This window comes from Vanacampus margaritifer, chromosome 10 (assembly GCF_051991255.1).
Source record: "Vanacampus margaritifer isolate UIUO_Vmar chromosome 10, RoL_Vmar_1.0, whole genome shotgun sequence".
NCBI lineage: Eukaryota > Metazoa > Chordata > Actinopteri > Syngnathiformes > Syngnathidae > Vanacampus > Vanacampus margaritifer.
The window spans coordinates 11,471,463-11,486,100 of NC_135441.1; the positions used below are offsets into that span (position 1 = coordinate 11,471,463).

The 14,638-nt window shown below is 39.8% G+C and overlaps 1 protein-coding gene across 1 annotated transcript; it reads right to left on the reverse strand.

Moving 5' to 3' along the window:
- Positions 1-1,631: 1,631 nt before the first annotated feature.
- mtnr1al (melatonin receptor type 1A like) lies at positions 1,632-12,596 on the reverse strand. Its single transcript, XM_077577581.1, has 3 exons — positions 12,092-12,596; positions 7,587-7,705; positions 1,632-5,877 (listed from the first exon to the last, which is right to left on the reverse strand). The coding sequence occupies exons 1-3, from the start codon at positions 12,378-12,380 to the stop codon at positions 5,227-5,229; spliced, it is 1,059 nt and encodes a 352-aa protein (XP_077433707.1). The 5' UTR covers positions 12,381-12,596; the 3' UTR covers positions 1,632-5,226.
- Positions 12,597-14,638: the final 2,042 nt, after the last annotated feature.

Here is a 14,638-nt window from a genome sequence, read left to right on the forward strand (position 1 = left end):
CCAAATGTGAGATGCTGATTTGCTGCGTGAAAATGTGCACAGTTGACGTAAAGTCTCCCCTCACTTGTTTCTATATGAAAACTACAGGCTGATAAGCGCCGTATCTTCTGGTATGGCTTTGATGTCTGTAAAGTGTACAGCGTGAAAGTGGTTCACGTGCAATTAGCTTTGTATGCTGATTTTGTGTTGGACATCAAAGAAAGGATGTGTGCTGAATATAAAGCAGCCGCGGCATTAACAGTGCATTAAATGTGCACATGTAGACATACCATATATATATACACACTGGCAATATATTGACTCTATGGAACCCATTAAAGTAAAGCATGTTCACCTTCCAAAGCTGTAAAAGTGACATCTGCACTGTAGTGACTAATTCAATGGACACACAGGAGGCTGTTAATGGTGCACTAAAGTTTTAGAACGTGACCACCTCCTTCCTCGTTTTCTCCTTCTTCTTAAAGGGGACTAAACTTGAAAATTAAACCTGTGATGAATGTCAAGCAAAAGCAAGCAGCCAGTTGGCACGAGTGGCGAGTCTCCAGCAGATGAGACAGAGTAATAAATTTGTGATTTTGTGGCATAATAAATTAACGTGGCAACAAAAGTGAATACACGCCACGTTTTTCCTTATTTGATATCTTTTTATGGGGCAATTTGGGGATAGTACATTTACACTTTTATACAAGATGTACACTCACTACTATGACGGCGTATTAGGGCCACGTATAAATATATATATTTTTAGAGGGCGCGGGCAATATTCAGAGATTCAGAGATTTTTTTCTCTCGCAAATTTGCCACTTTATATAGTGGCAGATTTGTGGGAGAAAAACTCACATAGCGTAGCTATAGTCTAATCATGTGAGGATTCATTGGTGGTTAACTGGACACTGTTTATAAAATGAAAAGGCAGGATGGCGATGGATTCATTCTTAAATTAAAACTTTACTCGTCATTTACCGCAGCCAGAGCGACACTTCCTGATCCCCTATCAGCTGACTAACACTATCCAATCAGATGCTAGCATAGCATAGGTAAATGTAAGTGAATGACGGAGAGCAGCAGATTTGACACATCAACTTAAGTACTTGAAAAAAAAAAAAATCTATGAATGTGTAAATAATAATTCTGGAAACATAAATGTACAAGTAAATATAAATTTTAACAAATCAACTTAAATGCTTGATCGTCCAGGTGTGGACCTTCGCAAAGCGAGGCGTCTATGTCGCTGGCCAGGGGCCGTACACAACGGTTCAAAGAGTGAATGCTTAACATGGTTAATCTAAGCTAAAGCAATTACTATCTCCTTATTTGGAAACCCGACCGAAAAGTAATGGCACAAACAGTCGAGTAGTACGCTGCGGGTATTTCTTGTAAGCTTTTGAGCTTTTTTTCTCGCAAATCTGCCACTATATTAAAGAGGCAAATTTGCGAGTTTTTTACTCGGAATATTGCCCCCGCCCTCCAAAAACCAAATATATTTATATGCGGCCCTAATACGCCGTTGTACACTACCATGAAAGATATTATATTTTATTTCTTTCATTGTCTCATTAGTACCAAATGAAATGTTGTGCACTGTGTTTGTGTGTGTAATCAATGAAAACCGAGTGAGGCATAACACAGGCTGGTTGTCACAGTGAACTCTTTATTACCTCAGCCCCATTAGCATCTTTATAACAACGTGACAAAAACATTCAGAGGGAACATTCTCCATGGCGATGTGCAAAAAGGTCATGTGACGCACCCCACATTCAGCTGGCCTGAACTCCTTGAACGCACCGCTGACAGCAATTATTCACTTTTTCCATCTTTTGAGGCTTTTTGACAACACGGCTGTCACGAGGTCATTTGAAGGCGACAAGAAGACAACAAATTGGCTTATGACTCATTTAACAACTATTTGGCCTCCGTTGTCTGTCAGGTGTGTTGTGTAGCGTGTATTGTGTGCCTTGCTTTATTGAGTATGGCATTTTAGTACGCGGTGTGTATTGTGCGCTGGTTGGGCTGCAGAAATGATGCGTGAAATATTAGCCAGTTAGCATTAGCCAGCTGCTAGCTGAAAAGTGCAAAAGTAGCTTTTAAGCAATGTAAAAAAGAGTAAGGTATAATAAATAATTGTGCATGAGAGACATGAAAACTAAAGACAACAAATAAAAAAAAAAACTTTTAGCATGTCAGCAAAACATTTCAACAAAAATATATTCCAGCATGTCAATAAAACCATGTCAACATTGTTCACAGTGTATATGGCAGAGGGAGCATCACAACCTCGTAGCATTTCAAAAATATTTGTTTGAAAATGTCCCATCTGCCATCTAATTTACAAACTTGCCCGTTTTTTTTTAATTTTTTTAATATCCCATAATCACATTTTTTGAGGCTTGCGTTTTCCTGAAAGCATTTGCGATTAAAATCATGTAAACACACAGACATTTGTTTCTATGGTGACTGCTGACATACACAGTCTGCATTTCCTCCTCTTTTTTTTTTTTTTTAAATGTATTTTTTTTTTTTTTTTAGCTTTTAGTTCTTTGTACCTGTAGTTCCAGAAACCGAAAGGTTCCAAACAGATTCAGCACTGAAAAACCTACCCACAAGCTTCTTGGACCTTTTGAAAGAACAACCTTCCCTTCCAGACCCTAAGAACCAAATTTTGGGAAAAAGTTCCACCTTTAAGTTCTTGCTACTTGTAGTTCTCTCCATCTTCAAGCTCCAATCAGACGCCACGCCAAATATTGATTTGTTTCTGCGGAAATGATCACCCTGCCGAGAAGGATAAAGTTCCATTTGGCGGGAATGCTCTGTTATTGGAGCTCATCCTGACAGTTTACAGTTGTTTTTCAAAACACACACTTACACATTTTTACGCACACACAATAGAAGCAGATGATAAACATGCCTCCTCCACATTTTATGTAACACAATGATGCGGTCACCATGTTCTGATGTAAAGTGTGTGTATGCGTATGTATCAGATGAGTCACAGTAATGTGTGGTCCCTTGTTATTTCACTGACAAAATGGCAGTCGGAATCAATTAACAGAACGGAAGGCGGGGTGGGGGGGTACAACCTGGGTCCTTGTGTCTCACATGTTCAGGGTGGGTGTAGAGGTGATGATCATAGGAAAACTAAGCAATAGCCAATATTTCAAATGTCAACACGAAAGCCCTTAAAGAATCTGATGGAATTAAATCAATCAGTCTAACACTGACAGGAAGTAAAGAAAATATGGATTGAAAGAAAAAGATTCAGCATCTGTTTGTTTGGTGCGTGTTCTTCCACAGCAAACATATCCAAACAGAAAATGACAAACTAATTGACTTCTGGTTTGTCATTAATTGTTTAAGAGCTGCATCCCAATACTTTTGTCCATGTGGCGTTTGAGTCGTGCTGCATTCGAGACATCTGGGAAATAAATGTTTCCCTAACAGTTATAAGTAAACAAATAAGATGGCCAACCAACATAGTATCCTAGAGGTTTTTTTTGGTGTGTTAAATGAATAATCAAATTCAACGTCTAAATGATTTGTGATTAAAAAATGTGTCTATTTAGTGTTAGGTGCCGTGTTGTTTTTGTCGGAAAACTTCCACTTGAAGCATTAAAACCTTAAACATTTTTCCATACAACCATGACAGTTTATGAATTACTGCCTCTTGTAGGAGAAAGCTACTGTAATAAAGAAAAAAGACATTGTATTGATAACTATAAATGTATAATCCAACCTCCAAGCCTTGTCCCATTACTTTTGACCAGGTATTGTCTGTTGCATGCATGGGAAATCAGAAAGCAACTACTCAGACTTGAAGTGAATGTCGATAGTGTTTTGTTACATATAATTGCTAGTTCCTAGTTTCATTGAATGCAACATTGGAAAAGCAGGTTTATTACTGTGGGAAAGCGTAGAGAATATTGGGTTTATCATCATTTATCCTGTAGCCAAGTGGCATGAACTACATCAAGATGAATTTTCTGCTTTCTCATTTCCTTGTTAGAACGTCGCTAGTGAGGCTTGTGGAGTGAATTTGCGAATGATATTGTGTTACTGGTACTACTGCTAATAAGTCTACTTATTTTCTGTTTTCCGGTGTCTTTTAAAGCAGCATAAGATGGCGGAGGCTTGCGGGAAGTGCGCTAAATTTCTAGGATATTTTCTTATTTATTGTCTATTGCAGCCGAGACTATGTCAAGATGAGCTTTCCACTTTCACAGTTTCCTTCAATGCAGCATGAGATGTAAATATATATATATATATATATATTTTATGACTAAGTAGTTTTACATTTTTGTTTTCCCATTTTCCTTGAATGTGGCATCAGATCTGCGGAAAGTAATGTAGCGGGGCTCGTGTGAAATGTGGAGAATTTCTAAATTGTTTTGTTAAACAATGTGTACTTTATCGTCTTTTATATTCAACTCTATTAAGTTTGAATATTCCGCTTTCCCGGTTTCATTGAAAGCAGCATTCAATATGCAGAATGTGAATAGTGAGGCTGATGGTAAATGCAGTCAACGTAAAAAAGAAATGTAAAATGGTACCCAGGGGGAAAAAAGTGTCTATTTTTAATAATCCAGCCAATAACCATTTTAACATTTTATACCCTTAAATTCCCATTTTCCCAGTTTCCTTGAATGTGGCATCAGATGTGCATAAAGTAATGTAGTGAGGCTCGTGTGAAATGTGGCGAGTTTTTAAATTGTTTTGTTAAACAATGTGCACTTTATCGTCTTTTATATCCAAGTAACTCTATTAAATTGAATCTCCAGTTTTCCCAGTTTCATTGAAAGCAGCATTCAATATGCAGAATGTGAATAGTGAGGCTTATGGTAAATGCAGTCAACGTAAAAAAGAAATGTAAAATGGTACCCAGGGAGGAAAAAAACGGTGTCTTATTATTAATAATCCAGCCAATAACCATTTGACGCACCCTTAAATTCCCATTTTTCCAGTGTCCTTGAATGTAGCATCGGATAACAAAACTTTTTCCCCTTTCCAAACACTGGACAGCTTCAGAATGAACGATGACGATGATGATGTCATCGTCCTAAAAAGCACCAACAAGGTGTTCCCGCCATTTTGTAAACATCTTTTTTTTTCTCCTTCTGGCAAGAAGGATCGACCACAATACGTCACAGCTTGGTGGTATTTAAAATAATACGAGTGACTCCATCTTCCCTGTAGTGTTTAGTTTCCGCCTCCAACATTTTCCTCGCGTCGCCCTCAACAGTGAAACTTGAAGACGACGAGCACGATGCGCTTGTACTCCTTCCTGAAGTTGTGGTTGAGCGCGCCGTAGACGACAGCATTGAGGCAACTGTTGAAGTAGGCCATAAAGTAGCTGGCGGTGAAGAGCCACTCGGGGATGGCTCGACCCAGCCGGGGATCCAGCGCCACCGCCAGGCCGATAAGGTTGATTGGCGCCCAGCACACGGCGAACAGCACGAAGACCACGAACATGGTGAGGAAGTTGCGCAGGTCGTGCGGCTTGAGCTTGGGCCGCGAGTCGGGTTTGACGCGGCGCCTCACGCGGATGACCAGAATCCAGATGCGCAGGTAGCAGTAGCTGACGATGGCGATGGGCAGCACGAAGTGGACCACCACCACGGCGATGGTGTACGCCGAGCTCACCGACTGGGCGAAGGTGCACGAGTAGACGCGCGGGTCGTACTGCAGCGACTCTACGAACCAATTGGGCACGATGGCCAGCACGGTCAGCGCCCACACCAGCGCCACGTAGCACATGGTGTTGGCGCCCGAGAAGAGCCGGTCGTAGCGCAGGCTGTGGCAGATGTAGCAGTAACGGTTGATGGCGATGCCCGTGATGTTGAAGATGGAGCCGATCACACTCAGGCCCATCAGGAAGCCGCTCACCTGCGGGGTGGGGGAGGAGGCAGGCCTTCAAATTAGCCAAGGCTTCACATTAGGAAAGACAACATTGGGGTTTCAAATGAGGGCTTTAAACATGGGTTAGGGCGCGGGTGTCAAACTCAATTGAATTCAAGTGCCACGTTTATCCAAATTTGACCTTTAAGTGGGCCAGACCAGTGTGCACGTGGATTAATAAGCTATAAACAACAGCAGGTGAAAAGTGTTTCCTTTACTTTTGGAGCAAATAATTACACGTACATTCGGAGAATATTCCCATTTCAGTAATCTGAATTCTCTTCACATGAGCGCACAATATTTGCATCAAATCCTGAGGAATAGACAAATTTAATAATTATAATAACAATAATACATTTTAGTTATAGGTGCCTTCTGGACACTCAAGGTCAAGCTCAGAATGTCATTGGAGTGTGACCTCCAGTGGACAAAATCAGTAACAACAGTTAATTTGAGTGAAAAGATGAAGTTTGTCTTCACGGGCCAGATTGGTTCCCCTGATGGGCCGCTTCTGGCCCGCGCGCCGTATATTTGATATTTTCATGCCAAGGCTTGGATTTCTAGTTAAAGATTCGAAGACTTTTAAACAGAGTTAGAGTTTCAAGCAGGTCTTAGGGCTTTAATTAAACCATGGTCAGGGTTACTAATTAAGGTTTTAAGACAAGCGAGGGTTTGGATCTCAAATTAGGGTTTCAAAGTAGAATTTCAAATCAGGATTAAGGTAATTTGTTGGGGTTTTAAGGCAGTGCTAAAGCTTCAATTAAGAGTTGGGATTTCAAGTTAGGTTTTTAAGACAGGTCAGGGTTTTTAAACGAGGCTCATAATATGGACCAGTGATGAAAATGATCCAACTTCACTTTACTTTTCTGTAAATTAAATAATGTAGTGGCGCCTTGAGATAAGGGGGGCTCAACTACTGAGCTTTTTTTCTTTTTTTCCCTCGACCTTAGCCTTTGATCGGCTGAATTTTTGCTTTGGCTTGAATGCGCAAACTTGAGATACAATTACTGCCTGGTGGCAGTGAACTTGATTCACAATATGCAGCACTGTGACAAATAGTTGACAATTATTTTAAAGTGTCTTCAAGCTGTTTACTGTCAAAAATAAACAGAACAAATAGAATAGCATGTTGTGTTTTTAAAGCAGCCACAGCTTTGCCATAGCCAAGTCTGCTTAGCAAACAATGCAAAATGCCATTGACATGCTAGCATTTAGCATCAACAGTTGCAATTTTAAAAGCGACAAATATTTTTATCAAAATGGAGCAACACAAGTAGATAATGTAACAATAGCAAAAGGCATTTATTGTTTATCCTCAAGGAAAAATGGCAAATACGTTGTCCGGCGTTCATTTCCTGTTTCTGTTGTGGTCGATAAATAAGAACTTAGTTGCCTTATAATATTATTATTACTTACCTCATTGATGTACTTCTCAGCATGACAAAAGTACATATTGCGTGCTCGTATCCTGCGTTTAGTCTGTAGACTGTATGGTTGTGCGTCAGTTAGCCACATTAGCTCCCTAGTATTGGCCACAAGACATTCTCAGCAATTATGTCCACAATAAGGGCATGTTGTTGGCTGTTACGTCACTGTGATCTTGCATGTTTAGTGAATAGCAATAGTGCAGCATATCTGTAGGCAAAGCAGTGCAGGGCTCCATCCTAAATCCCTAATCTCTTTTTTGTGCCTCTCACCTGGCAGTGCAGGTATCCTGCAATCCAGCCGTCGTGGAAGATGGCCGTCAGCACCAGCGGGTACGGGTACACGGCCACCAGAAGGTCAGCCAGCGCCAGGCTCACCACAAACGCGTTTCCTGTAGGGAAGACCAATATTGCCTGCATGAGTTCGGCTTTCAAATGACACGTTCAACAACGGAACAAAACAATGTTTCTAGATTTGGTTTTGAATTCGGATTTCAAGCCAGGGTTAGTGTCAACCAATCTTTTAAACCAGGGTTACAGTTTTAAACTAGGGTTACTTTTAAACGAAAGGTTAGGTTTTCAGATTACAGTTTCAAAGGGTTAGTGTTTTAAAGTTAGAGTTTTAGGATTTTTCAAATTCAGGTTTTAAGTCAAGGTTATAGTTTTAAACTAGGGTTTCAACTCAAGGTTTCAGGACAGGTTTAGGATTTCAAGTCAGGGTCAGAGTTTCAAATTTCGAGTTTCAAATATTTTTGTACCTAGCGCAAAGTGCAATCTAACTGTGCATGAGTGGAGTTTTCTTTTGCTATTTTCATAGACAGGTGCAGATAGAAATTGACCTTTGCATCGTTGTGGAAGTGAACACAGCCAACTTGATTCCTGGCCATTTGAAGCGGCTCCCCACACACATGGCAGCGGAGAGCGCATGTCGATAAAACTCTCCAAAATCCCATTACACCACATGCGCCACAACTTAGACCTGCTTTTAGCTGGTCTAAGGTCTGGTCTATACTTTCTGTCTTGAAATTGTCACAATGCACTTGGCCTGCTGGAATGCCCAGCAAGGAGCAGCACAAATTCCCAAACACGGTAAACTAGACTTGCTATGGCACGAAAACGAAGATGTGGCCATTTTTATGTCTATGAATATACAGTAGGGCCCAGAGTTGCAAGGCAGTGTTATGGTTTTTAATCAGGGTTTCAAATACAGGGTTATGATTTCAGATTAGGTTTTGACACGTTGAAATTGTGATGGAATGTTGTATTTTGAAGGTGTAAGATGGAGACATGTCACATGGCGGTACGGCGCTCGGTCATGCGGTGGGCAGTAGGGAAATAAATGAGGCGGCATTTATTAAAGATGCGACACGCGACAACGCATGCAGGGTTTGAAGTCAGGTTGCATATTAGGGCTTCAAGACATGGTTAGTTTTTCAAATTAAAATTTCAAGCAAGAGTTAACGATTCAAATTAGGATTTTACACAGTCGGGGTTTCAAACAAGAGCTAAAGTTGCAAAGTAGGGTTTCAACTCTGGGTTAAGGCTTCAAATTAAGATTTCAAGTCTAGTATAAGGTTTCAAATTTGAGTTTTTAGGCAGGGTTAGGGTTGGAAATTAGGGTTTCAAATGAAACGCTCAAGTCTGGGTGAGGGATTCACATTAGGGTTTAAAGACGGGATTAGGGTTTCAGATTTGCGTTTCAAGAAAATGTTAGTTTCAAATTAAGTGCTAGAAACAAAAATTTAAAAAGTTTGAAATTATAATATTGAGTTAGGATTTTGAGTGTTTCAAATTAGGGTTTCAAGGCTTGCGTTGGGTTTTAAACAAGCTTTTGGCTTTCAAATCAGGGTTTAAAGTCTGATTTCAAGTCAGATTAGAGTCTCATTCTTCAATTAGGGTTTAGAGATATGGTGAAGGTTTGACGTTATGATTTCCAACTGGTTTTCAAAAAAAATTAATAGAAATTAGGGTTTAAATCAAGGTTAGTGTTTTGAAATAAAATTTAAAGGAAGGGTTCAAATGAGGGTTTCAAGACCGTTCAAATTTCAAATGACATCTAAGGTCTTAAAGTAGGGTTTCAAACCAGGGTTAAGTTTTAATATTAGGGTTTGAAGTCAAAGGTTGAAATGAGCGTGAGGGTTTCTAATTGGGGTTTGGGTTTCAGAATTGTGATTATGAAGGCAGGGTTACGGCAACGTGGGGAAAGCCCACTCCCGCTCAAATCCCTCCTCCCCGATGCACATCTTAAGGAGCAGATGTTTTCCTTGGAATGTTCCTGACCGCCGGCCAACGTCACCGTGCTCTGCACACCAATACGACCTTCGCCCCCAACCTCCCCCCTCCTCTCTCATCCACCTCGTGCTCCCACGTGTTCCCTTTTCACTTTCACAGGGTCTTACGCCTGTTCCGTGAAAACGTTCAGGTCTGAACAATGGCAGCTCATTTGCATATAATAGAACGGCACGAAGTCCAATGGACGATTCCGGGAGGCGGGATACGGAATAATGGAGACGGGAGGAGAATAGTCGGGATGGAAAATTGGAAAAAAGTAGAGAGCCGCCAAGGGTGACAAGAGGATTGTGGAGAAATGTGGTGGGAGGGATGAATCATGGGAATAGGACGGGAGAAAAATTGGAATGTCGGGAGATAAATTGAGACGAGAGTGGAGAAGACGGGAGAAAAGGCATTTGGCAGCGAGAGGCTTGGCGGGAAGGCCGGTCAAACAATTTACATGACAAAATTCGGACTAAAACGAAATGACATTTTAGACAAAAGACTGACTTTTGGTTGGCGGGTATAGCTCAGCATGTCAGAATTAGGAGGTCGTTTCGTTGGCAGGTGGGAAGGTATTAGTATGAAGGCGGACATGTGAAAGTGAGTGCAGAGGGGGGCTTTGGGTGCTCCAGCTCCTGCCCTTTTTCCTATTGATGCCTAAACGGCCCTTTTGTCTTTTTTTTTCCCGCGCACCCGTCTTAAAAGGAATAGGAGCCGCTTTCATTGGGCGCAAAGAAAATTTGCTGTGTTCACACCCACAACGGCGCAAATGACACATTTCGTACTTGTTTTGTACGCACAGTTTGACCACGCTACGCATTCGACTTCCAAAGGCACAAATACAATAAATCAATTTGTGAAGTGGAAATGTGATGTTCTTTGATCTTTTTGCGTCACGTTACCTCGGAAACACGAAAGTCGTCAATCGATGAATGTGCCATTCATTTCTACTCAATAATCTTCTTGTTTGGGGTCAACGGGAAAATGGAGTTGATGTGTGCCATCATACATCGTCGTACAAAGCCTCATATCATCATATGACACTCAACTCCCATCACCTGTCAATCACACGATGGACCAGACATTCATACTTTTACCGGCATTCAGAGGAAAATGGATGGACATTAAGGTACCCAGATTCCAACCCGGAACCTTCTTATCTACAAATCTGAACTGAAAAATTCAACATTTGCCTTGATTTGACTAATGGACTTTTGAATTTTATATGCATTCCCATTCATAAATGTTATTTTTTAAAACTTGGAACTGTTTGAGTGTGAGTGGACAATGTAAATGATATGTTTTTGTTTTTTTGCATCCTAAACACAATGAGATGAGTTCATTTTTAACAGTCAGTTAAATCAAATGTGTCCATCATCAATACGAGTTCTTTTCAAAACACAGCTTTACACGTTAAAAGCAACATAAAGAACGTACAATAAATGAAAGTCAAACGAAAACAACCAATGGAAGCATTATTAAAGATAATAAAAGTAAAAAAAATCGTATGTAGAAATGGCACAAATCAGTTCAAAGATATTGAAATTGAGCAAAAGCAGACAAGATAAAACGTGTTATTAAAGATTTTTTGTAAAAATACAAAATAGTTCAAATGAAATATAACATTAGGAAAAAAATGAAATTAAAAAATAGTACACTGTATACACTATAAAGAGTTAATATAAAAATAATAATAAGTAAAAAAAAGTCTAAAAATAATAAATAAATAAATAAATAATGAAGTCAAATACTAGTAACAGTAACAAAAAAACAATAATAATAGTTGTAAATAATAAAATCATTAAAAAATATTTTTTAAGTAGTAAGAATAAACTGGTAAAAGAAAAAGAAAATATAGTAAAAAATAAAGTTAAAACTGAAAGAATACTACTAAAAGTAATAAAATACGACTACATAAGAACACTTGTAAATAAAATAGTAAAAAAAAAAAAAACTAAAAGTAGGACAAACTATACCTAAAAAAAATGTCAAAAATGAAAATCATACTACTAAAAACAGTACTTGTGAAAATGGCAAAAATGAAAAGAATACTGGTAAAGAATAATCACAGCACTTCTAAAAGTAGCAAAATTACTTGTAAAAATAAAAAGTACATTAGCAAAGTAGACGATAACCTACATGTCAAAACAGTAAAAGTAAAAAAAATACATATATATACATAGGTAAACAATATATGTAAAAAACGACTCGTAAAAATAGTTTTAAAATAATAGTAAAAAAATAGGGGTATAGGAAAACCTGTAATTAGCACCCAAAATACAGTAAAAAAATGGTAGTTTAACTAACAAATAAGACTTGTCACATAGTCAAAAAACAAAACAATTGTAAAAACAGTAAAAGAAAAAAACTAGACACTCACAGCTGGGTTGAGCATGCACTGTAATACTAGTAGTTAGATTTAACAATTTACGTAATAAAAGTAAACATTAAGACCAGTAGTAAAAGTAGTGCAAAATAGTAAAGTGATGAAAGTGATGTCGTACCAGTTTTCCTGAGTTTCCTGTTCCTGAAGACTGAGATGATGACGAGCAGGTTGCCAATGACGTCCACCACGATGGTGGTGATGAGCACGCCGGCGAGGACGGTCATCGCCCAGGGGAAAGCGTGCTGCTGCTGCGGGGCCCCGGCCGGCGTGAAGTTGCGCGGCCCCGGCGTGGCCCCCAGCGCATCGGGGGGCCACGCCGGGGGTTGCTGCTGCTGGGCGGCCATCAGCTGCGGGAGGTGCCGCGGGTCCACCAGCCTCGCCGCTGGGTCTCGCTGCCCGCGCAACATGGTGGAGGAAAACGTCTCGAGGGATTTTTACGCGTCGTTTCGGGACATGATAGTGGAGACTTCGGAAGTGGTTCGCGCTGGACGAGTCACAAGTTCGAGTCCTGGCGTGCGCGCCAGCGACGGCGGCACATGCGCGCGGTGCTCTCGCTCACGTCCCCACGTGCCATCTTGGCGCGTCTCCCTTTTCTCCGCGCAGGTGTTTCCCGCCAAGTGATTCCCGCCAGTGCATGCGCGGAAAGTGAGCGTGGGTCTTGCGAGAGCGCCTTTTAGTTTACCGCCTTTAGTCCACACACACACACACACACACTCACACACCACCACATCTTTCTCTCTCTCTCTCTCTCTCTCTCTCTCTCTCTCTCTCTCTCTCGCTCTCTCTCTCTCTCTCTCGCTCTCTCTCTCTGCGCTGCTCTTTTCCCGCCCATTCCACAACGTTCAGTACACATCTCACGTGGTCAAACAACTTTTTTTGTTGTTGGTGGTGGTGTTTCACCCCCCACTCGCCGCCACCCCAAAGGGTGACGTCATCACTTCATTCTTAATTGCACACGTTTGTAATTACAACCACCCTATAGGATTGAAACCCTAATTTGAAACCCTAACCCTTGTTAGAGCCATAACCCTATCTTTAAATCTTAATCCTGCCCTGAAACCTGACTTCAAACTCTAATTTCAAACCCTTATCCGCGTGAAACAACAACCCTGATTTGAAACACCACGTAAAAACCCTTACTTGAAAACCAAACCCAGATTTGAAACCCTAATTTGGAACTCTGAGCCATGTTTGAAGGTTTCCAGGTTGAACCTTTTAATTTGATATCCTAACATTCAATGATTGAAATCTTAACCTGAAATTAAGTAATTGAACCTAACTTGCCTTGAAACCCTAACATGACTTGAAATCGTACTTTGGGACACTAACCCTTGTTTAAGATAAATTTGAAACCCTCAAACTGTGCTAAAATCTTGAAACCCTAATCCTGGATTGAAAAAACCCTAATTTGAAAACTAATTTGTGTGTTGAAACCCATAATCTGAAATCTTAAAACAACCAACTCTTTTTAAAAACCCTACCCCTGTGTATTAAAAGCCTTATTTGAAACTATATAAATGGTAAATGGACTGCTTTTTATAAGCCTAACCCTGGTTTAGAATGCTATACTAGACTTGAAGCCCCATGTTGAAAGTTTAACTCTTTGAAAGCAGGGTCAGAGTTTCAAGACTGCAGTGTACATATATATATGTGACGTGACCCCACCCCCCAAAAAAACAAAAACAACCAAACAAAAAAATGCCCGGAAAACAAACAAAGCTTTCCAGCCCGGTAAACATCAAGTCAGAGTTCCTGGTAAATTAATTTAAGGTGTGTGCTGACAAGGGGTGGGAATCTTTGAATGTCTCACGATTCGATTCAATTCCAATTTTTGGGTGTGCGATTCGATTCAGAATCGATTTTTGATAAATAACGATTTTTGATTCAAAATGATTTGATTGACAATGATTTTTGCTTCAATTTAAAGATGTGCAAGGGATTGTAATGATCTACTCTAATCTGACTCGCTAATGCTAATTAGTGCGCTACTCACGGCACTTTTACCACTAAAAAGAACGGCTCCACACTGCAAAAAAACAACTTTTATTGAAATAACTTGATCGTGATTTTTTCCTTCTACTCTCTAATGTGGCTACAACTTAACAGTGTATCAGACCGCGTGGAACCACACTGCCCCTAAGTGGCCAAATCGGGTACAACAGGAACAGCACTCCCAAAAAAGGCACACACTAACAAAGGAAAGACAGTATAAAATAATTTAAATAAAATTGATTTTGGGACATTTAAAATCAATTCTGAATCGTACTAAATGAGAATCGCGATTCTTATGAGAATCGATTTTTTGGCACACCCCTAGTGCTAACCCTTTCAAAACAAAAGGATGGCAATGATACACGAAGAACAACAGTGAGCACCTTTCAAAATAAAAAATACAAGACGTCACATGCTTTTTCTTGGACTTTTTTTCAATTTGGTTTAAAGTTAAAGTTATAAAAACGAAGAAAAAAAGAAATTATTATTACTTAATTAATTTATTTATATATTTAATTTTTTAAGAAATCTAACTTTATTCTGACAAAATGCAATATAAACTTGAAAACACTTTCCTGTAAGACTGTGACTTTCTTGGAAGCATATGTAACCTCAAGTAAACACGTTATTATCATCATGTTAAGTAACTAACTCCCCAAAAAATTAGTCAGAA

What these genes read in the sequence shown, in the direction of transcription:
- mtnr1al (XM_077577581.1), bottom strand. Translation starts at nt 12,380, where the DNA reads ATGTTGCGCGGGCAGCGAGACCCAGCGGCGAGGCTGGTGGACCCGCGG. An exon ending in CAGGAAACTCAGGAAAACTG is followed by an intron (nt 7,706 to 12,091) that starts GTACGACATCAC and finishes TCTTCCCTACAG; the next exon opens with GAAACGCGTTTGTGGTGAGC. An exon ending in CAGGATACCTGCACTGCCAG is followed by an intron (nt 5,878 to 7,586) that starts GTGAGAGGCACA and finishes CCCACCCCGCAG; the next exon opens with GTGAGCGGCTTCCTGATGGG.